At 43.3% G+C, this 22,000-nt stretch overlaps 1 protein-coding gene and 2 long non-coding RNA genes across 3 annotated transcripts in view; 2 read left to right on the forward strand and 1 right to left on the reverse strand.

Moving 5' to 3' along the window:
* Positions 1 to 22,000, forward strand: part of LOC138972882 (uncharacterized) — a 189,318-nt gene that overhangs the window by 67,565 nt on the left and 99,753 nt on the right. The gene's annotated exons all lie outside the window — the stretch shown is intronic.
* Positions 1,635 to 22,000, forward strand: part of LOC138972881 (uncharacterized) — a 35,638-nt gene continuing 15,272 nt past the window's right edge. Inside the window, exon 1 of the long non-coding RNA XR_011457795.1 lies at positions 1,635 to 1,737. This is a non-coding gene — a long non-coding RNA (uncharacterized lncRNA). The remainder of the gene's footprint in view (positions 1,738 to 22,000) is intronic.
* Positions 4,583 to 22,000, reverse strand: part of LOC138972870 (HAUS augmin-like complex subunit 5) — a 56,810-nt gene continuing 39,392 nt past the window's right edge. Inside the window, exons 17-18 of the mRNA XM_070345539.1 lie at positions 9,482 to 9,614; positions 4,583 to 7,374 (exon numbers count right to left, since the gene is read on the reverse strand). Of these exons, the coding sequence (XP_070201640.1) occupies positions 7,248 to 7,374; positions 9,482 to 9,614 (260 nt within the window). The 3' untranslated portion in view covers positions 4,583 to 7,247. The remainder of the gene's footprint in view (positions 7,375 to 9,481; positions 9,615 to 22,000) is intronic.

A 22,000-nucleotide genomic window follows, 5' to 3' on the forward strand; every position in this document is an offset into this window, starting at 1 on the left:
ATAGGATAGAGCGTCCTTCCCATGTACAGCACGTTTTGAATGACAGAGGGTGTGTGCAGGTTATCACATGGGATAGAGCGTCCTTCCCATGCACAGCATGTTTTGAATGACAGAGGCTGTGTGCAGGTTATCACATGGGATAGAGCGTCCTTCCCATGCACATCATGTTTTGAATGACAGAGGGTGTGTGTAGGTTTCTACATGGGATAGAGCGTCCTTCCCATGCACAGCATGTTTTGAATGACAGAGGGTGTGTGTAGGTTTCTACATGGGATAGAGCGTCCTTCCCATGTACATCACGTTTTGAATGACAGAGGGTGTGTGCAGGTTTCTAGTACATGGGATAGAGCGTCCTTCCCATGCACAGCACGTTTTGAATGACAGAGGCTGTGTGCAGGTTTCTACATGGGATAGAGCGTCCTTCCCATGCACAGCATGTTTTGAATGACAGAGGGTGTGTGCAGGTTTCTACATGGGATAGAGCGTCCTTCCCATGCACAGCATGTTTTGAATCACTGAGGCTGTGTGCAGGTTATCACATGGGATAGAGCGTCCTTCCCATGCACAGCACGTTTTGAATGACAGAGGCTGTGTGCAGGTTTCTACATGGGATAGACCATCGGCCAAGCACAGCACGTTTTGAATCACTGAGGCTGTGTGCAGGTGTCTACATGGGATAGAGCGTCCTTCCATGGCACAGCACGTTTTGAATCACTGAGGCTGTGTGCAGGTGTCTACATGGGATAGAGCGTCCTTCCCATGCACAGCACGTTTTGAATGACAGAGGCTGTGTGCAGGTGTCTACATGGGATAGACCATCCTTCCCAAGCACAGCACGTTTTGAATCACTGAGGCTGTGTGCAGGTGTCTACATGGGATAGACCATCCTTCCCAAGCACAGCACGTTTTGAATCACTGAGGCTGTGTGCAGGTGTCTACATGGGATAGACCATCGGCCAAGCACAGCACGTTTTGAATCACTGAGGCTGTGTGCAGGTGTCTACATGGGATAGAGCGTCCTTCCCATGCACAGCACGTTTTGAATGACAGAGGCTGTGTGCAGGTTTCTACATGGGATAGAGCGTCCTTCCCATGCACAGCACGTTTTGAATGACAGAGGGTGTGTGCAGGTTTCTAGTACATGGGGTAGAGCGCCCCTCCCATGCACATCATGTTTTGAATGACAGAGGGTGTGTAGGTTTCTACATGGGATAAGAGCGTCCTTCCCAAGCACAGCATGTTTTGAATCACTGAGGCTGTGTGCAGGTTTTACATGGGATAGAGCGTCCTTCCCATGCACAGCATGTTTTGAATGACAGAGGGTGTGTGTAGGTTTCTACAAAGGATAGAGCGTCCTTCCCAAGCACAGCACGTTTTGAATCACTGAGGCTGTGTGCAGGTTTCTACATGAGATAAGAGCGTCCTTCCACTTGCACACATACCCAAACTCTACAGCCTGGCTGCTTTCTGTGCACAGTGGGATTGAATCAATCAATGAAGCTTATATCGCGCATATTCCGTGGGTACAGTTCTAGGCGCTCTGCAGTGATGCCGTGTGAGATGAAATTTTATACGGCCAGTAGATTGCAGCCATTTCGGCGCATATTTACCTTTCACGGCCTATTATTCCAAGTCACACGGGTATAGGTAGACAATTATTAACTGTGCCTAAGCAATTTTGCCAGGAAAGACCCTTTTGTCAATCGTGGGATCTTTAACGTGCACACCCAATGTAGTGTACACGGGGGGAGGTTCGGACACCGAAGAGAGTCTGCACACAAAGTTGACTCTGTGAAATAAATTTCTGCCGAACCTGGGATCGAACTCACGCTGACAGCGGCCAACTGAATACAAATCCAGCGCGCTACCAACTGAGCTATATCCCCGCCCCGGGATTGAATTAATCTGCTGAATGTTTCACACCTGTGTCCATGTGGGATTTAATTAATCTGCTGAATGTTTCACACCTGTGTCCATGTGGGATTTAATTAATCTGCTGAATGTTTCACACCTGTGTCCATGTGGGATTTAATTAATCTGCTGAATGTTTCACACCTGTGTCCATGTGGGATTTAATTAATCTGCTGAATGTTTCACACCTGTGTCCATGTGAGATTGAATTAATCTGTTGAATGTTTCACACCTGTGTCCATGTGAGATTGAATTAATCTGTTGAATGTTTCACACCTGTGTCCATGTGGGATTTAATTAATCTGCTGAATGTTTCACACCTGTGTCCATGTGGGATTTAATTAATCTGCTGAATGTTTCACACCTGTGTCCATGGAAAGTAAATCAGCTACCTGTGATCTCTGTGCGCAGTGCGAATGTTGATGTGAATTAATGTTGTAAATGCCACCGGTGACTTTTTGAGAAATTAATTCATCCAAAAATTGCTACTCACCACAGCAGATAGTCAGGGGGTTGATGTTTTGCATGTGACAAAGTGGAGATGGAAGTTATTACCCAGATCTGGGACCGTGAGCTCAACTGTCTACATGCGAAGGAGTGGCTTTATGAGCCTGGAGAGCTGTGTGTGTGTGGGGTGTGTGGGCTGTGTGTGTGTGTGTAGGGGGGATACATTATGGTTTACATGGACAGAAGAGTATTTTTAAAAGCAATCCCCTGCATACTCAGGGCGTTTCACAAGGCATCAGGGAGGGGGGTGTTAGCGATGATCAGGCGCAGACTATGAGAGATGGAAAAAACCCATGTCCATTTTAGACAATGCTTAATTTGGTGTAAGATGGCACGACAAATTTCTACATCTTTAAGTTAACGTCATTCTATTTTGAAATAATCGGCATGATACATCTAAACAACACCGGTTTTTTGTGTGTGAAGCGGAATGACAAAATTTTCAGATAGCATCATTATTTTATATATATGTTAGGGGTAAAGGGGAGTGATGAATAGTGTGGTATCGTGTTACACATTAGTGTTCACTTTAACAGCGCTGTGAACGTTTCAATATCGTGACGCTTTTAAGTTTTAGGAGTTAGCTTTTTAACAGTGAATTTGTTTTACACTTGACACCTTTTGATGTTACATACATGTAGTTTCAACAGCATGGTGAATTGCTTGATATTGTGATGCCATTTTGGTGTAGCTTTTTGTGTGTGTTCATGACTGAAATAAAGGTGTCAAATCAGCATTATTTCACTTTAAGACTGATTTGTTTGTGTCAAGCATAGGAATGAGTTTACATGACCAACAACAGAAACAACATACACATGTAACTCATAGGCATGTACACAAATCACTCTCTCCGTCACACACACACACACGCAGATGTCCAGAGAGAGAAAGAGTAGAGAATAATTGTTCACATCGGCCAATTTTCCCCCAGGTTCAAAAAGCTTTTCCAACTTTCCTTTTGATCGCCCTATTAATTTTCTAAACAGGATACCAGAAATAGCAGTGCACCTAACTGAATAGCTTTTTTGAATGTCAAATACACACATTATGATAATGGTAACCAGCCATTATCAGATCAATACCTAGCATAGGAAGGAAACAGATATGATGCCCTAGTACTTCTTCTGCGTTCATGGGCCGACACTCCCAGGTACACTTGAGTTTTCGCACGGGTGGATTTTTTTTAAGTGTATGACCGTTTTTACCCCGCCATTTAGGCAGCCATACGCCGCTTTCAGAGGAAGGATGTTGGGTATTTTTGTGTTTATAATCTATAACCCACCGAACTCTGGCATGGATTACAGGATCTTTACTGTGAGCACTTTATCTTGTGCTTGAGTTTCGACTCAAGGGGGATAAGGCACTAGCAGTTGACCTGGGAGATAGGAAAAATCGCCACCTTGAACCCACCAAGTGGCAGCGGCTAAGATTTGAACTCATGACCTTCCGATTAGGAGGTCGATGTCTTACCACTACGCCACTGCGCTCGTCACCCTAGAACAAATCAATACAATGCCAGCTAACAAACAAACATTCGCACAAACGTAAAACTCAACTGTGACTTTTGTGTATTGTATTTTAAATTCAAACATATCAATTATATTTTGTTCTTATTTTTGAGATTGCTAACGTTGAATATGATCTCAGCCAAAACTGTCCCCAAGCACGGTAAACATTACATCAAATTTAAATGTCTTTTAATGCATCTATATATATATATATATACGACTTGTGTCTGTCTGTCTGTCTGTGTGTGTGTGTGTGTGTGTGTGTGTGTGTGTGTGTGTGTGTCCGCGATGCACGGCCAAAGTTCTTGGTAGATCTTTTTCAAATTTGGAGACCGTATTCAGCTACACCCCGGACACAATCTCATCGATGAGATATTTCAACACGTGCTCTCAGCGCGCAGCGCTGAACCGATTTTGGTTTTTCTCTGGATCCATTCCCAGTAACTCTTCCTTATCTTCTCCAGTGTTTTCAGCCGCGATTATCTCCCTTCCTCCGTGCGGGGCGTACACCCGGCATAGCCGGGTATTCGGGTCGACTTCTTCCCGGTGCAGCCGTACCCGGCGAAGCGGGTATTCATTTAGTATATAATGACTAGATGAATACCCGCTTCGCCGGGTACGGCTTCGCCGGGAAGAAGTTGAGCCGAATACCCGGCTGCGCCGGGAACCCGGCTGTGCCGGGGACCCGGCTTTGCCGGGTGTACCCCGGCTTTGCCGGCGCACCGCACGAAGGAAGGGAGATAAACGCGCAAAACACTGGAGAAGAGTAATACCCGGCTTCGCCGGGACAGTGACCTTCTAAAAATAGTATAACGGGAATATGGATTGAGCGTTGTCGACAGTGACCTTCTAAAAATAGAAATGGGAATATGGATTGACGCCACAAAGAAGGAAGGGAGATAAACGCTGAAAACACTGGAGAAGATAAGGAAGAGTTACTGGGAATGGATCCAGAGAAAAACCAAAATCGGTTCAGCGCTGCGCTCTGAGAGCATGTGTTGAAATATCTCATCGACCAGGTTGTGTCCGGGATGTACCTGAATATGGCCACCAAATTGAAAGAGATCCATCGAGAACTTTGGCCGTGCATCGCGGACACACACACATACACACACACACACACACAGACACAAATCGATATATATATAGATAAATGACAGGATCTTGCATTGTCTTCAAAGGGAATTCTCTTCACACCACCTGCAGTATTTCACACATCATTGCATAACAAATGTCTGCTAAAACTGTTTCCCTTAATTTACAATAGGAGTTTCAGACATACACATACTTTTAAGAAGATTCACTGCACATTAACAAATATCTTTGTTAGACTCAGTTCAGTTCAGCACTTCTACTCTCAGTAAGTTGAGTAACTAAGTGTCACTCCAGATCTAGCTTCTGAACAGCAACTTGTATCCACACTCGCGTAAGTGATGTCATCAGCTGTCTGATCTTGGTGGTCATAATTCTCGGTTCCATGCCTACTGGCCGAAAACCTACTAGCCGAAACCCTACTGGCCGAAACCCTTCTGGCCGAAACCCTATTGACCAAAACCCTACTGGCCGAAACCCTACTGACCGAAACCCTACTGGGTGAAAAACTACATATAGATGTCGTCGTGGAATTCTGGCATACTCGATTCTTGGCCCCGGATTTGGAAGTTTTTAATGCTTAAAATTAAGTCATTCATTCTCCATGATAAATATTCTCTCAAATATGCCAAACTTACAAGATGACGTTGATATGAACATGTGTATGTTTGTGTGTGTGTGTGTTGGGGTGTTACTATTTGCGATTATTGGCAATAATAAATTCCAAGCACGCACACACACACACATGTGCAATCGCGCGCACGCACAAACACACACTCATGCACAAACACATTTGCACACACACACACAATCTGACACACTCACGTATGATGTATTCAGTGATATGTAGTTTTTTCAGTCAGTAGGGTTTCGGTCAGTAGGCATGACACCTAATTCTTCACTTGCTGTACATGTACCAACCACTGTAGGAAATCACAGTGAAAAAGTAGATACACATGTATGTAGTAATTTGTAGTCTGTCACCACTCTCATGTCTGCAGATCTATCAGCTGTCTCAATCTCTGATGATATTCCACTTGCTGTACCACTGTCGGAAATCACAATGAAAATGTAGATAGTATTTATTTATTTATCCACACTCACATAGATAAAGCTGTCAGATCTTGGTGGCGATAAATGTACACTTGCTGTCTGATGATACTACTACACTTGCTCTTCCCATGTAGGAAATCGAAGGTGAAGTGTAGACCGTGTTTAATTCTACATCAACACTCATGTCTGGAGGTCCATCAGCTTTCTGCTTTTGGTGGCGATAAATTTACATTTGCTGTCTGACGATACTTCTTCTTCTTCTGCGTTCGTGGGCTGAAACTCCCACGTACACTCGTGTTTTTTTGCACGAGTGGAATTTTACATGTAGGACTGTTTTTTACCCCGCCATTTAGGCAGCCATACGCCGTTTTCGGAGGAAGCATGCTGGGTATTTTCGTGTTTCTATAACTCACCGAACTCTGACATGGATTACAGGATCTTTTTCGTGCGCACTTGGTCTTGTGCTTGCGTGTTCACACGGGGGGGTGTTCGGACACCGAGGAGAGTCTGCACACAAAGTTGACTCTGAGAAATAAATCTCTCGCCGAACGTGGGGGCGAACTCACGCTGACAGCGGCCAACTGGATACAAATCCAGCGCGCTACCGACTGAGCTACATCCCCACCCGTCTGATGATACTACACTTGCTGTACCGGTGTAGGAAATAACAGTAGAAGCGTAGATACACATGTAGTTTGAAGCCTGTATTTACACTCACGTGTGGACGTCAATCGGCTGCCTGATGTTCCAGTCCATAATCTAAACTTGCTGTTCCAAGCACTGCAGGAAATTGGAGTTGAATACAGACAGTGTTTAGTCTGTAACCACACTCAAGTCGGCACGTCAATCAGCTGTCTGATGATACTCCACTTGCTGTGCCACTGTAGGAAGTCACAGGAGAAGCGTTGATACACATGTAGCTTGAAGCCTGTATTCACTCACGTGTGAACGACAATCGGCTGCCTGATGTTTTTGTCAATAATTCTCCACTTGCTGTACCAACGACTGTAGAGAATTACAGTGGAAGTGTAGATACACATGTAATATGTAGCGTGTATCCACACTCATGTCTGGACGTCTATTAACTGCCTGATCTTGGTGGTCACAACACTCCACTTGCTGTACCAGTGTAGGAAATCACAGTGAAGTGCAGACAGTGTTAGCCTGTATCCACCCTCATGTCTGGACGTCGATGAGCTGCCTGATCTTGGTGGCGATGATCCTCCACTGGCTGTACCACTGCTGGAAGGTCATGTTCTCCACCTTCACCCAAGGCGTGGTGAACTGGGCCGGCTGCTCCCACCTGCAACAACACACACACCATTAGCCCTGAAAGGGCGCTTCTCTCCGAAAGTGTAAACAAGTCGCGTAAGGCGAAAATACAATATTTAGTCAAGTAGCTGTCGAACTCACAGAATGAAACTGAACGCAATGCCATTTTTCAGCAAGACCGTATACTCGTAGCATGGTCAGTCCACCGCTCATGGCAAAGGCAGTGAAATTGACAAGAAGAGCGGGGTAGTAGTTGCGCTAAGAAGGATAGCACGCTTTTCTGTACCTCTCTTTGTTTTAACTTTCTGAGCGTGTTTTTAATCCAAACATATAATATCTATATGTTTTTGGAATCAGGAACCGACAAGGAATAAGATGAAAGTGTTTTTAAATTGATTTGGACAATTTAATTTTGATAATAATTTTTATATATTTAATTTTCAGAGCTTGTTTTTAATCCGAATATAACATATTTATATGTTTTTGGAATCAGCAAATGATGGAGAATAAGATAAACGTAAATTTGGATCGTTTTATAAATTTTTATTTTTTTTTTTTACAATTTTCAGATTTTTAATGACCAAAGTCATTAATTAATTTTTAAGCCACCAAGCTGAAATGCAATACCGAAGTCCGGGCTTCGTCAAAGATTACTTGACCAAAATTTCAACCAATTTGGTTGAAAAATGAGGGCGTGACAGTGCCGCCTCAACTTTCACGAAAAGCCGGATATGACGTCATCAAAGACATTTATCCAAAAAAATGAAAAAAACGTTCGGGGATTTCATACCCAGGAACTCTCATGTCAAATTTCATAAAGATCGGTCCAGTAGTTTAGTCTGAATCGCTCTACACACACACACAGACACACACACACACGCACGCACATACACCACGACCCTCGTTTCGATTCCCCCTCGATGTTAAAATATTTAGTCAAAACTTGACTAAATATAACAACAAGAAGAGCAAACGCTCGATCGAGTCACTTTCGCAGTTCTGAATATTATATGAGGCATCAGATGGACAGGAAGAAATTGCTATTCACAACACAATGCATACCTGAAGCATACCTGTGACCTTGAAAAAGGTCAAAGGTCACCAAAGCAGACGTCAAAGTGTAGAGGTCACTGGGAGTCACGTTCACATAAAATTTGAGCCCGGTCACTTTTATAGTTTCCGAGAAAAGCCCAACGTTAAGTTGTGTGTTGCCGAACAGAAAAGGCTAGTTATCTCCCTTGTTTTTCTGATAACGTTCGTAAAAGGCTACAGATGTAAATACTTTGATGTAAAGAATAATCCTACAAAGTTTCAATCACATCCGATGAACTTTGTCAAAGATATAAAATGTCTAATTTTTCCTTTGACGCTGACCTGTGACCTTGAAAAAGGTCAAAGGTCAACGAAACCATCGTTAAAGTGTAGAGGTCATTGGAGGTCACGACTAAACAAAATATGAGCCCGATCGCTTTGATAGTTTCCGAGAAAAGTCCAACGTTAAGGTGGTGTCTACGGCTGGCCGGCCGGACAGCCGGCCGGCCGGACAGACTAACACTGACCGATTACATAGTCACATTTTCTCAAGTGACTCAAAAAGTAGCCCAGAAGCAACGCCTGGCGACAAGATGGCCAGCACCATATATGGCCTTACGGCCTAGTAACCGCATCACATAGAAAAGCAAAGAAAGTAGCTCAGTGGAAGTAACCCGACCCAATCCTCACAAAGAGTGCTCTTTCTCTGCCCATCTTACCACATTGTATACTGATTTAAAAGATGCTGCTCCTCTCAGAGCACTGTTGAAGCAAGGATTTTTTTTCTTCTCAGACTGCATGGGTTCGATCCCCACGTTCGGCGAGGGATTTATTTCCCAGAGTCAACTTTGTACAGACTCTCCTCGGTGTCTGAACACCCCCGTGTGCAGGCATGCGCACGATAAAGAACCAAAGTTCACAGCGAAAGTCTCAGGGTTTGGAAGCATGAATACACACATGTAGGAACAAAACTGAAAAAAATGGGTAGCGCCGTATACTGTATGGCAGCTCGCTTTCCCAGGGAGAAAGCAGCCCGAATGTCCATGAGGGTAACCTCACAGGATTATATGAATCTTATCCTTAACCTTATCCTTAGTTGTACTGACCATGAGTTGACACAGTCCTTGACCCTGATGCAGTCGGTGGAGGCACGTGCGGCTTTGGTGATGCGCTTGTTGATCACCGGGAGCAACGTGGCCAGCTCCTCCTTGTCCTGAGCCCTCACTCGCACACACAGCTCTGTCAACAATATCAACATGGCTTCAATGATTCCACTTAACACACACACACACACACACACACACTGTCACACACACACACACACACACACACACACACACACACACACAAACACACACACACACCGGGAGCAGTCTGGCTAACTCTTCCTTTTCCTGAGCCCTCACTTGCACATACAGCTCTGTGAAAAGATACACATGGCTTGAATGATTTGACATAGCTCTTTGTACATACAGAGAATGGTAACTTCTGACTACCTCCAACATGTTAGTGCCATCTTCCTTTACAAATTACACACACAAACACAACTCTGTCAACACAGAAACTAGGCTTGAAAGATCCCACTAAGCTCTTTGTCCAGAGAATGGCAACTTCATCGTGTAAATACCATCTTTCTTTACACACACAAACACAACTCTGCCAACAATATAAAAATGGCTTGAATGATTTCACTAAACAACTAATATCAAAAATTTCTTAATAAATTTTCATTTAATTAATATACTTACCAACTCACATAAATAGCATTAACTTCAGTTTGATGCGTAAGACATTGAAGTACTAACCCTAGAAACAGGGGGAGGTAACTCCCAAAACAAAACAAAACCTTGACAACAAGGTCCTGGTAGTTACCTCCCCTCACCGGTAGCCCGCGCATGCGCAGCACATATCACCGGTAAACTCATTCCCAATGAAACACCACCTTCAACCATTAACAAAAAAAACCGATTGCGGGGTAGGTTGGGAGGGCATTTACTATGTGAGTTGGTAAGTATATTAATTAAATGAAAATTTATTAAGAAATTTTCGATTAAATCACATATTCTTACTCCAACTCACATAAATAGCAGATTGCTACATAAGGTGGCGGGAAACTCACTTAAACATGATAAGAAACCGGCCTGCTTCAACCATTTCTGGTAAGCAACTACTACCATAACAGTGGGTATTAAAACACGCACAAAAAGTAGTAAAGAAAGACGTCTTAATGTGACGTCCAAACACCACTGAGGTGCCATACGAGAATTGTCTGGCAGCAGAACCACCGAAAAAAAGGTCCAAGCTCAGGCCCCATGAATTCTAGACAACGCAGAGGAAGAAAGAATGCTCCCCCCCCATTTGACTGCCGCACTCATACGCCTGTTAATGAGTGTAAAAGCCCATCTAGTCAGGGCTGCCTAGCAATAATTTGATTCTATCCGTCTAAACGCAAGAACCAAAAGGAGCCATGCAAGACAAGTATGTCAAAATACTCAATACCTTGCGCGAGACCCAGAAGTATGTAAAACGCTACCCCCTTAAGGGGAAGTGAACACCGGCAAAAAGAGTCTGAGAGCCTTCCTATAAAGAAAGGCTAGCATGTCTCAAAATCTAAGGCTCTTAAAAAAGAGCTTAAAAACAAAAAGAAATCCCAAGCTGGAATTAATTTTCAAAAGACAAAAGCTTTGACTACAGGGCCCTTTCCACGCAGGGCGTAGAAAGAGAAAAGTCTTGTCAAGACCTAACGACTTTCCTCCAGACTAACAAAACATAGTCTTCCTACGATAACAAAAGTTCGTGGAAAGTCTTAACATCCTCCTGAACTGGAGAATGCTAAAGCCGATGCCCAGAATCTAGAACTTGCACTAATGCAGGTGCTGGAGGAAGGGCTAACTCCCCCCCCCCTTTATTTGCACTCATAGAAAGTTAATGATGGCAAAAGAAACCACCAGAAAAGATCAACATAGATAAATAACCCCTTTCAGGTAAAGCCTGTTGAGACCTAAGCTAAGTGAAAAGGCCTAAAATACGCTGTCATGGTCGTGACTGACGAAAAGAGAGAACAATCTCTTACAAACAGCTAGACCAGAAAGACAGCTCTTGACTCAAAAGAGCCGTGCAAGTTCGGAAGACAACCAGATATGTCCTCCGAGGTGAGCGAGTAATAAAAAACGAACCTTTGCGTCTCCCCTTGAAGAGAACAAGGAGTTCCAAACGACCACAAGTGAAACACCCTCCACGGAGTGAAGCACTAAAAGATTATGGCTTGAGTAAACCACAGCACCGTAGTCCAAGAGGAAACGCTAAATGTTCGCAATGAACCAGAGAAAAAAACTTGCCCCTTGTTCAAAGAATAGAGCAAGACAAATGTCGGAAAACATCTGGCCTTACTAGACTCTCCCACAAAAGAGTCGAATGACTTAAAGCCGAAAACAAAGGCAACAATTTGCAGGTCGGCGAGAATGCAACCTCTCATCAAGAGATGAACCGAGATTGCTCATCAAAACCAAAGCGACTTTAATCGAAAGCGGCAAAAGTCTAACTCAATTCTCACTAGCAAGAAGCTATGAAATTTAATCGACAAGAAAGGAAGCAAGCATCAAGTGGGAGCTTGCTGTAGTGCCGAACGTGGAACGATCAGAGCCTAAGTTTGTCAACACAGAACTGAATAGGACAAACCCTGTAGCGACCGTTAAAACATAATGTCGCTATGTTACACCCTGGGAGGGCGTGAAGCCCGCCAGGCCTAGGAGATGACGTCAGTTCGTGACCGATCTCCTTCCGAAAACAAGTGATACCTGAGAAAAAGATATCAAGCCCTCATCGGTGAGAAAAAGCTCAAGAAAGAGCATACGTGTTCCTGAAGTACCCAAACTACCAGAAACACTCACCCTCTAATGAACCAAGCTGTGAACCCAGCATGATCCAAACGGTTAGCCAAAAGTAGGCTACTGCTGGTGCATGACCTGCTTGAGTAACTACCCAAACAAGACCGAGCGAATGACGCAGTAAAACTTCCTGCGTTAAGAGTCCAAGCCTAGCAAAAACAAGCACTCATAACTTCGTGGGTCGTGGCAGAATGCACCAATGAATGACTATGACTATGAACTGGACCGTCGCTACCCGTAGGTAAGACAAAGTCATGTTGCCCCCAAACTGACTTCAGACACTTCTTGTCAAAACAGAGGAAGTCAAAAGAAAGTCCGAACAACCTCCTCGAGAGGACAAAAACGATGAACGCTCAAAAACCGACAGCTGTCGTGAAGGACCTTCTCACCACTCGAAAGAAAGTCTGTAAACCTTGATCTGTCTCTTTCTTTCTCCTTCTTCTTCCCTTTCCAGCTCTATTCTTCTTCTCTCAACAAACTTTATGTATCCAATACTTTATTTATTTATTTACGACTGTTTTTCCGTCTAGAATGCATGTGCCTGTAGTTGGTATGAGTGAGTGCGTCGCGTTCTCGCTGTGCGCCTGTCTGTGAGTGTATGAGTCCTTGTCGATTTGTGTTTCGTATAATGTTCACTATGTATTTTATATTTTGTAAGCGCCTAGGGCTATATTTAGATTAGGCGCACAAATGTTCATAATAATAATAATAATAATAAACCGATTCTAACGTAATCAGAAAGCTGATCAGATTCGTAGTCATCCTGAGAGCAGCAGGAAAAGACCAGAAAGATCCTAAACAATGGCCGAAGCCTGGAGTGGCATGAACAAAGGAGCATCCTTAAGAAAAATCCGGAATAAATTTCGCCGCCAATCAAGAAACACCCTGAGTATGGCCGAAAACCCAGAACGCGTCTGTTCCGCTGAGAGACCAAAAGTCAGACGCGGGGACCTACGCAAGCAGTAATCATAGATGCCATCACGTACAAAACCTTACCATCCTAAACAGCCGCAGCAGAACAGGAAGTAAGATACATGGCATCACTGCTCCCAACAACCTGGACCCCAAAGGGTTGACATCAGAAGTTGCGGAGAGGCAAGAACAAAGTGCTACGATTACCTGGAACGTCAAAAAACGAACCAGAATTAGCCAAAATCCCTAGTGCAAAACACCCGCAACACCTTGGCAGTGTGGGCTGATGCTAATGCGTACAGTCCTTCACTCCGAAAACAGAAGTGAGAGACGGGATACCAATACCACAGACAACCTGAAACCCAAAGGGTTGACATTGGAAGCCTACATGGCAAAGAGACCTTGTTCCCAGCATAGGCCGAAGCCATAAATGATTGTCCCCCAACACAGGAGTGACCTGAAGCGGGAAACTCGGAAGTGCAAAAGAATCAATAAAATGATTGGGCTTCCCGTTCAGCTTTGGTTACGAAGCATGTTAGACGACGCGCGAGAACAATTGCTCGGAGAAGCCAGCCATGGCTGAACAGACTCCGGCGCATCCCCATGAGCAGTTAACAGAGGAACGATGCTATCAGCACCGGAACTCAACACCTTAGCCATCTCATAGGCTACAGAAGGCGACTCCCGAAACCGGCAGTGAACGCCAGTCTCATTGTCATCCCGGAAATCGCCAAATGCGGAAGGTGGTGCCGCTAAACGCGAAGACGAAGTTGTCACCCCTTCTGCAAAGTATCTAGAGGTAACCTCAGCGGCGGCATTCAGCGCGCGTAAGAACCTCCTCTCAACTCGAAAGTTGTGTTCCGCCTCAGGAGAGTCGTCACAATCCTCGTCAACATCCACATCATCAACAAAGATGTCCGATGAAGCCCGATCATGACCGGAACCATCATTGCCCCGAAACGGAACTGATGAACTCGCCGTACCGGAACCCTGTGTAACCACACCAAGGGGGACCGGCAAAACCGAGCTGCTACCATTGCCCGGAACCAGTGAACCGGAACCAGAGGTAGCTGGCAATCCGGACGGGAAGGCGACCGGAAACACACCTGTGCTTTGCCCGGAAGCTGACCCATCCTGTTCCCCACCGTACGCAACCGCCTGAGCGGAAGCGAAGGCAGGAAACGGATTGCCGTTACCACCAACGACCGGAACTCCCGTAGGATGCGAACCGGAAGTCAATGGTAACGATTTGAAAGTGCCACGATCCCTCGAAAGAAATCCTGTGGCCGGAAATCCCTTTGCCGAAGCAGTAGAACCCATAGACGAGGGGCCGGGCGTATCGGCCCCAGCGACATGGGTGGGATAACCGTCGAGACGAACGCACGTGTGCTGAACGCATCGAACTTCCAAAATTCTACCCCAGAACCGGCGGACCGGAACCAGAGGTAGCTGGCAATCCGGAAGGGAAGGCGACCGGAACACACCTGTGCTTTACCCGGAAGCTGACCCAACCTGTCCCCACCGTCCGCAACCGCCTGAGCGGAAGCGTAGGTAGGAAACGGATTGCCGTTACCACCAACGACCGGAACTCCCGTAGGATGCGAACCGGAAGTCGATGGTAACGATGTGAAAGTGCCACGATCCCTCGAAAGAAATCCTGTGGCCGGAAACCTCTTTGCCGAAGCAGTAGAACCCATGGACGAGGGACCGGGCGAATCGGTCCCAGCGACGCGGGTGAGGTAACCGTCGAGACAAACAACACGCGCGTGTGCTGAGTGAACCGAACTTTCACAAGTACGTACCTCGTCGGCAGAACCCGACGGTTGAGGGAAAGCCACATCTGCAGAGAACACGGCAGCTGACTGCGTAAACCCCGACAGCGTCAGCAGAGTAGCCGACACCAGGCGGAACGTCACGAAGACGGCACACCAAGCCTTCTCTGACCTACTGACCAAAGCAAAGTAGGCAATAACACAACAAGAGGGTCGAACGACCCATAACAAATTATGCTAACCTGGTCGCAAAATCTCGACCAGATAAAGCCATAAAAGAGTGTAATAAAATAGCACAGCGAAAGATGATCCATACGGAAAAACGAACCGGCTAAAGCAAGTAAAGACGAACTGCTCGGCGGGTAACAAAGTCCCTGCCCTGCACGACACAACGCAAGTCCGCCATGTTGACGACTAGAACTCCGTGAAGACGGAGACATGTAGTAAACAACAGAATACCAACGCGCAAAAGTCGGTACAGGTAAAGACAAAAATAATCTGTAAAAGATAAGTCATAAGACCTAAGCTTACACAACAGAACGAACCGCTCAGCAGGTAACAATGTCACCTGCCCGACAGCGCTATCGCTAAAGTCCGCCATGTTAAACTACAACTCCGTGAACGGAGAACAGGCTTTAACATAAATCACGAACAAAGGCGGCGCAAGCTCAACCAAGCGTGTAAGGAGTAAGTCACTAGACTAAAGCTAAACAACAGAACACACTGCTCAGCAGGGAAACGAAAGTCGCCTGCCTGGCAGCACTACAGTAATGTCGCCGTGTTAAAAGTACAACTCCGTAAGACAGAGCACGAAGTACAACGCCATTTACGAACAAATGCAAATGGCGGCACAAGCTATAACAGGAAAACGTTACAGATAAGTCACTAGACTAAGCTTGAACAATAAAATAACTGCTCGGCGGGAAAACGAAAGTCACCTGCCTGGCAGCACTACAGTAAAGTCACCGTGTTAAAAGTACAACTCCGTAAGACGGAGCACAAAGTACAACACCATTTACCAGATTTATTTTGGGAAGTGTTAAAGGTTAGGGTCAAAAGTTAATGAATTGCATGTTGTGCTGGATATAGCCTTATAGGCCTATATAAATTGTTTATTTCAGTCAATGCTTGCCATAATTGATCAAACAGCCACAAGAAAAAAAACTTTTTAATTAAAAAATAGAGCTTGTTTGAAACAGGTAGAAAGGAAGAGTTGATATTGCAATATCTGTACGTGGGAATGTGGTGAAAAAGAGTGCTAAAAGTAGTAAGTCAGTCTCAGATCCATTTCAAATATTTATTGCAGAAAAACAAAATTCAAATTACAAAAAAACAGAACCATTACCAGGTGTCATTGGAATGTTTCAAAACAATAGTTTTAATTTTGCACTGTAAATACAGGAATCAGAATTAAACACCTCAAACTGATTGGCACATGCATAATGAATCACCTGGAATTGCAACAGGGAGATACTGAAGTAATTGGAAACAAACATCTGAAATTGACAGAGAAACAATTGAAAATATAGTACCAGTTGACATGAGCGTACAATATTTTAATGGAAGTGCAATTTTAGCACGAAGCATCCGCACGAGGATGCACTAACAATTACATAGTGCCACAAAATGTGTACGGACATTTCACAACCGTGCATTATTAGCACAGAACACATACATGGGGGCGCACAAAACATTATTGTGACAATAATTTACACGAAACATTTCACATAAGTACATTTTTATGCATGGTGCATCTACTACAGGAGGGTGCTCCAACAATGATGCATAGTGCCAACATTTAGCGCAAACTTTTCACAAAAGTGCATTATTACCACAAAGCGCATACAGCGATTATATAGTAGCAAGTTGCACTAAACATTTGAACAAAATGCATTTTGTTCAAATGTTAACAGCACAGCACCAAGTTTTGCATAAGTGCACAACAGCACTGACCATTTCACAAAAGTGCATAACAGCTGTGACAATTTTACAAAAGTGCATTGACCATTTCAGGCAGATGGCTAACATGCAGATTTCGCTTTTGTCTGTCTTTCTTTGAAAAGTAGGCATGTTCAAGATCGATGAAGTCATGAGCAATTGGGTTAGATGACAGAAAAGATTCAAAAACGTCAGATTCAGTTAGATGACAGAAAAGATTCAAAAACGTCAGATTCAGTGTTTTGGGCACTGTTGAACAGGAACATTCTCTCCTGTTCAACAAATGTGGGTTCAATTCAAAAGCAACATTGTCACAGATAGGCTAGTGTTACATTTCTGTAAAGTTTCAAAAACATCTTCCATGTGTTGGTTACTGTTGAACAGAGGCATATTTTCCTGTTCAAAAAAGTCTGACACAAATTTTCGTAGTTGTGGGTTAAGGTTCGATCTATACCGTCATTCAAACGAGTCGTAGAACCGTCATTGTCACAGATAGTGTTACATTTCTGTTTTACATTCAAACGAGTCGTAGAAGTAGTAGTACATTTGCGTTTGGTTGTTTTTTCTTTTAGATTCCTGTCACTCATACTAGCAGTATTGATTGAGGTACATAAATCTGTTGATGTACAGGGCCAGGGATGACTTGTTTGTAATGAATCCTTGTTTCCTCCACATTGAGTTTGCATTGCAGTTGGACAGAAATGAACAGGTGTTAATTGATAAACACATTGATAATGGCTTTTGAGAAAATCAATCAATTCTGCAAAGGAATTAACTTGATGACATCAAAACTGCAGCGCCATTTGAAGAATGGTTACCATTTCTGTTTCTTTGATGGGAATCAAACAAATAAAAACTTTGACTATCCAAGTTACCATGAATGGCAATAGTTGACTCCTGAAAAGTAGCAAGGATATAATTTGAGACGATAAACGCCTGATGCAATACCTCCTCAAGGTCAGTCAACTCAAAACCTTCATCATTCGCAACATCAGTAGGCAACACAGCGGGATTCGTATGTCCAGAAATCATGTCGAAAAAATATTCCATTTCAAAAGCATGTCCAACCACAGTTGTTGGCAAGTGTTCGTGTCCGAGGTAGCCTTCAGTGTGTGTATATGTATTCATGTGACAGAGAGCGTGACCTCATTCTTCAATCCTCTCTCTCTCTTCTTTCTCATTCGAACGCACACACTCACGCAAGAACGTAGCCGCTACGCACGCATGCACGCGCACACACACACACACACACACACACACACACACCCCGCTGACGCACAAACCACGCACTCACACACTGACTGTCGGCAAGCATCTCTTTTTGTTTTCTTTACCTTTGTTTATTGTGTTTTCGATATTTGTGTTTATTTTTTGCTTGACTTATCTGTTTTATTTTAATGTTTGCTATCCACATCGTGTGATAAATGTTTCTTCTCAGTCTCCGAGTCAGTTTAGTTTCTGCACGCCGCTTTGGTACTCCTTGTTTTTCTAACTGGTGTATTGTGCGCGATTTGCGGATTTATTTTTATTCCTTTCATATGCTGTTGAAGTGTTGTGGGTGTTATTGTCTGTATATGCTATGTTGCGTCTGTGCGGTATGCCTACAAGAATTTGCATTCGCTCTCTGCCAGTACAAGTCCAAACTTTATTGGGTGTAATGTGCCTGTGGTCTGCTGGCAGTCGAGCACAGATAGTTTTCAAACATTCCTCCAGTGAGCCGCCGCGCGCTGCGACCTGAGTAAAGCGCTTCTTTGGTCTCTGGCAACGTTGAACTGCGCTGATATGCCCAGCGACGTGCGGACAAAGTGATCGCTGTATTCACCCTCTCTGGATAACTTGCACATGTCAAAACAGTTGCAGAAACACAAATCTCAAAACTGTTAGGCTTTTTCTCTTTTTTTCACTTTTGGCAGCGTTCACTCTAAATGTGCTGCCTAAAACGGACTCGTTTCTGTCCACAGCCAAAGCTTTCACACAAAAATTGCTATGACAGCTAAGACCGCATTTGTTACATTTTAGCAGTGTTGACCCCAAGTTTCTACTTCAAACAAAAAATCAATAGCAAAATCTCAAAGTATGTGCGAGTCCCCTAAAATATGGACCACCTTCAACAAATCGAAGAAAAAGAAGCTAAAGGCTTTTTTCATTAATTCATTAAGAAGCTTGCTGGAAATAACCTATTACTAGCCCTCGAGATCAGTTTAAAAAAAAAAATAACAAAAAGTCTTCTTTTCGTGCAAGTTGATAATTTTACTTATTTTCACTCTGTTTTTGATAAGCTTCTTTAGTTTCCTGGTGTTCTTCAAATAATGCTCTCATCAACCCGAAACAGATCAATCTAAAGCATATTTGAATTAGTCTGACTTGTACACTAAGTTGTATCATGCTATTTTGAAGTATAGGGGGCTTTTTTTACAGTGATTCGTGAAGGCCGCTTCACTGGTCCATATTAGGCGCCCAGGCTCCTAATATGTACCATTTGTGATTTTGTATGTATTTAATTTTTGCTGAATGTCTATCAAAGCTATTTCACTCTAATTAGGCCTAACGGCTAACCTAAGAGAGAAGGACTACCAAACACAAAATAAAACTTCTTCGCAAGAAAACAAGCTAGTTATCAGCATGAAACAAAAAGTGGTCCATATTAGGAGCCCTTCCTAACTGTCTGTGTCTGCGTCGAAGATGTTACCGTGAATGTGTTTTTAAAAGACATTTGTCAGGGCGGCATTCAAACCACACGCACCAGACACGAACCGACGAACAAAATACTTCTGACAACTTAAATGTAAAATCAACAAGAGTGTAGCAGGGACCTATATTAATATAGGTCTATGAGTGTAGTAAGATTCCAAAGTTGTATTCAGACCAAAACAACAATCATAAAACATACATGGGATCTTTCAAATGTGTGTGTGTGTGTGTGTGTGTGTGTGTGTGTGTGTGTGTGTGTGTGTGTGTGTGTGTGTGTGTGTGTGTGTGTGTGTGTGTGTGATAATTAGTTTTAACGTCCTCTTAGAACTGCAACTGGCTTTAGGACAGGTAGAGTTAATATGCTTTATGTGGGGACAAGACACTGAACAAACATGCAACCAGAGAACACATATGGTCGTGTTATAATCATATCTGGAAGTCTGTTGTGATGTTTCAAAATGGGGATGGAAGTGAAGATTGTGTACGCGGAATATGGTTGGACTGGAGCGGTTTTGTAGACTTATTTTTTTAATTTTTGTTATGTGGAATATTGTTATATTTGTGGCTGAAAAGGTAAGTCTGTTTGTCTGTCTGTCTGTAAAAAATTCCATTTCAAACGGCAGAAATTAATATGTAAACCGCGGAGAGCACAGTTGCGGTTCGCGCTATATAAGCTCCCCATAATAATAATAATAATGATTAAAAGTGTATGTGTGTAAAGCCGAGCGGTGGTAGCTTCACGTAGATATGGGGGAAGGGCTCCTAATATGGACCGGCTCCTAATAATTATGGACCCCCTCCTGTTCTGAAAAACTAACGGTGCTAGAGCGCTCAAAAAAGTTTTGTTCGCTGTATTCAACCTCTCTGGATAACTCGCACATGTCAAAACAGTTGCAGAAACACAAATCTCAAAACCGTTAGGCTTTTTCTAATTTTTTTCATTCAGTTTGGCAGCGTTCACTCTAAATTTGCCGCCTAAAACGGACTCGTTTCTCAGTGTCCACAGCCAAAGCTTTTATCACACAAAAATTACCATATATATGACAGCTAAGACCGCATTTGTTACATTTTAGCAGTGTTGACCCCGAGTTTCTACTGCAAACAAAATCTCAAAGTATGTGCGAGTCCTAATATGGACCACCTTCAACAAATCGAAGAAAAAAAAAGCTAAAAGCTATTTTCATTAATTCATTAAGAAGCTTGCTGGAAATAACCTATAACTAGTCTTCGAGATTTAAAAAAAAAAGTCTTCTTTTCGTGGAAGTTGATAATTTCACTTATTTTTACTCTGTTTTTGATAAGCTTCTTTAGTTTCCTGGTGTTCTTCAAATAATGCTCTCATCAACCCGAAACAGATCAATCTAAAGCATATTAAAATTAGTCTGACTTGTACACTGAGCTGTATCATATTATTTTGAAGTATAGGGGGCTTTTTACAGTGATTTGTGAAGGCCGCTTCACTGGTCCATATTAGGCGCCCAGGCTCCTATTATGGACCATTTGTGATTTTGACTGTATTTAATTTTTGCTGAATGTCTATCAAAGCTATTTCACTCTAATTAGGCCTAACGGTTAACCTAAGAGAGATAGGCCGTGATCGTGAAAAGTAGGATGTGCGCCGAAATGGCTGCGATCTGCTGGCCGATGTGAATGCGTGATGTATTGTGTAAAAAAAATTCCATCTCACACGGCATAAATAAATCCCTGCGCCTTGAATATGTGCGCGATACAAAATTAATTGCATAATTTTTAATTTTTTTTTAATCCCTGCGCTTAGAACTGTACCCACGGAATACGCGCGATATAAGCCTCATATTGATTGAGAGAAGGACTACCAAACACAAAATAAAACTCTTCGCAAGAAAACAAGCTAGTTATCAGCATGAAACAAAAAGTGGTCCATATTAGGAGCCCTTCCTAATTAACTGTCTGTGTCTGCGTCGAAGATGTTACTGTGAATGTGTTTTTAAAAGACATTTATCAGGACGGCATTCAAACCACACGCACCAGACCGACTAAATGTAACAAACAAGTCGCGTAAGGCGAAAATACAACATTTAGTCAAGCTGTCGAACTCACAGAATGAAACTGAACGCAATGCAATTTTTCAACAAGACCGTATACTCGTAGCATCGTCAGTCCACCGCTCATGGCAAAGGCAGTGAAATTGACAAGAAGAGCGGGGTAGTAGTTGCGCTGAGAAGGATAGCACGCTTTTCTGTACCTCTCTTCGTTTTAACTTTCTGAGCGTGTTTTTAATCCAAACATGTCATATCTATATGTTTTTGGAATCAGGAACCGACAAGGAATGAGATGAAAGTGTTTTTAAATTGATTTCGAAAATTTAACTTTGATCATAATTTTAATTTTTTTAATTTTCAGAGCTTGTTTTTAATCCAAATACAACATATTTATATGTTTTCGG

This window comes from Littorina saxatilis, linkage group LG8 (assembly GCF_037325665.1).
Source record: "Littorina saxatilis isolate snail1 linkage group LG8, US_GU_Lsax_2.0, whole genome shotgun sequence".
Taxonomy (NCBI): domain Eukaryota; kingdom Metazoa; phylum Mollusca; class Gastropoda; order Littorinimorpha; family Littorinidae; genus Littorina; species Littorina saxatilis.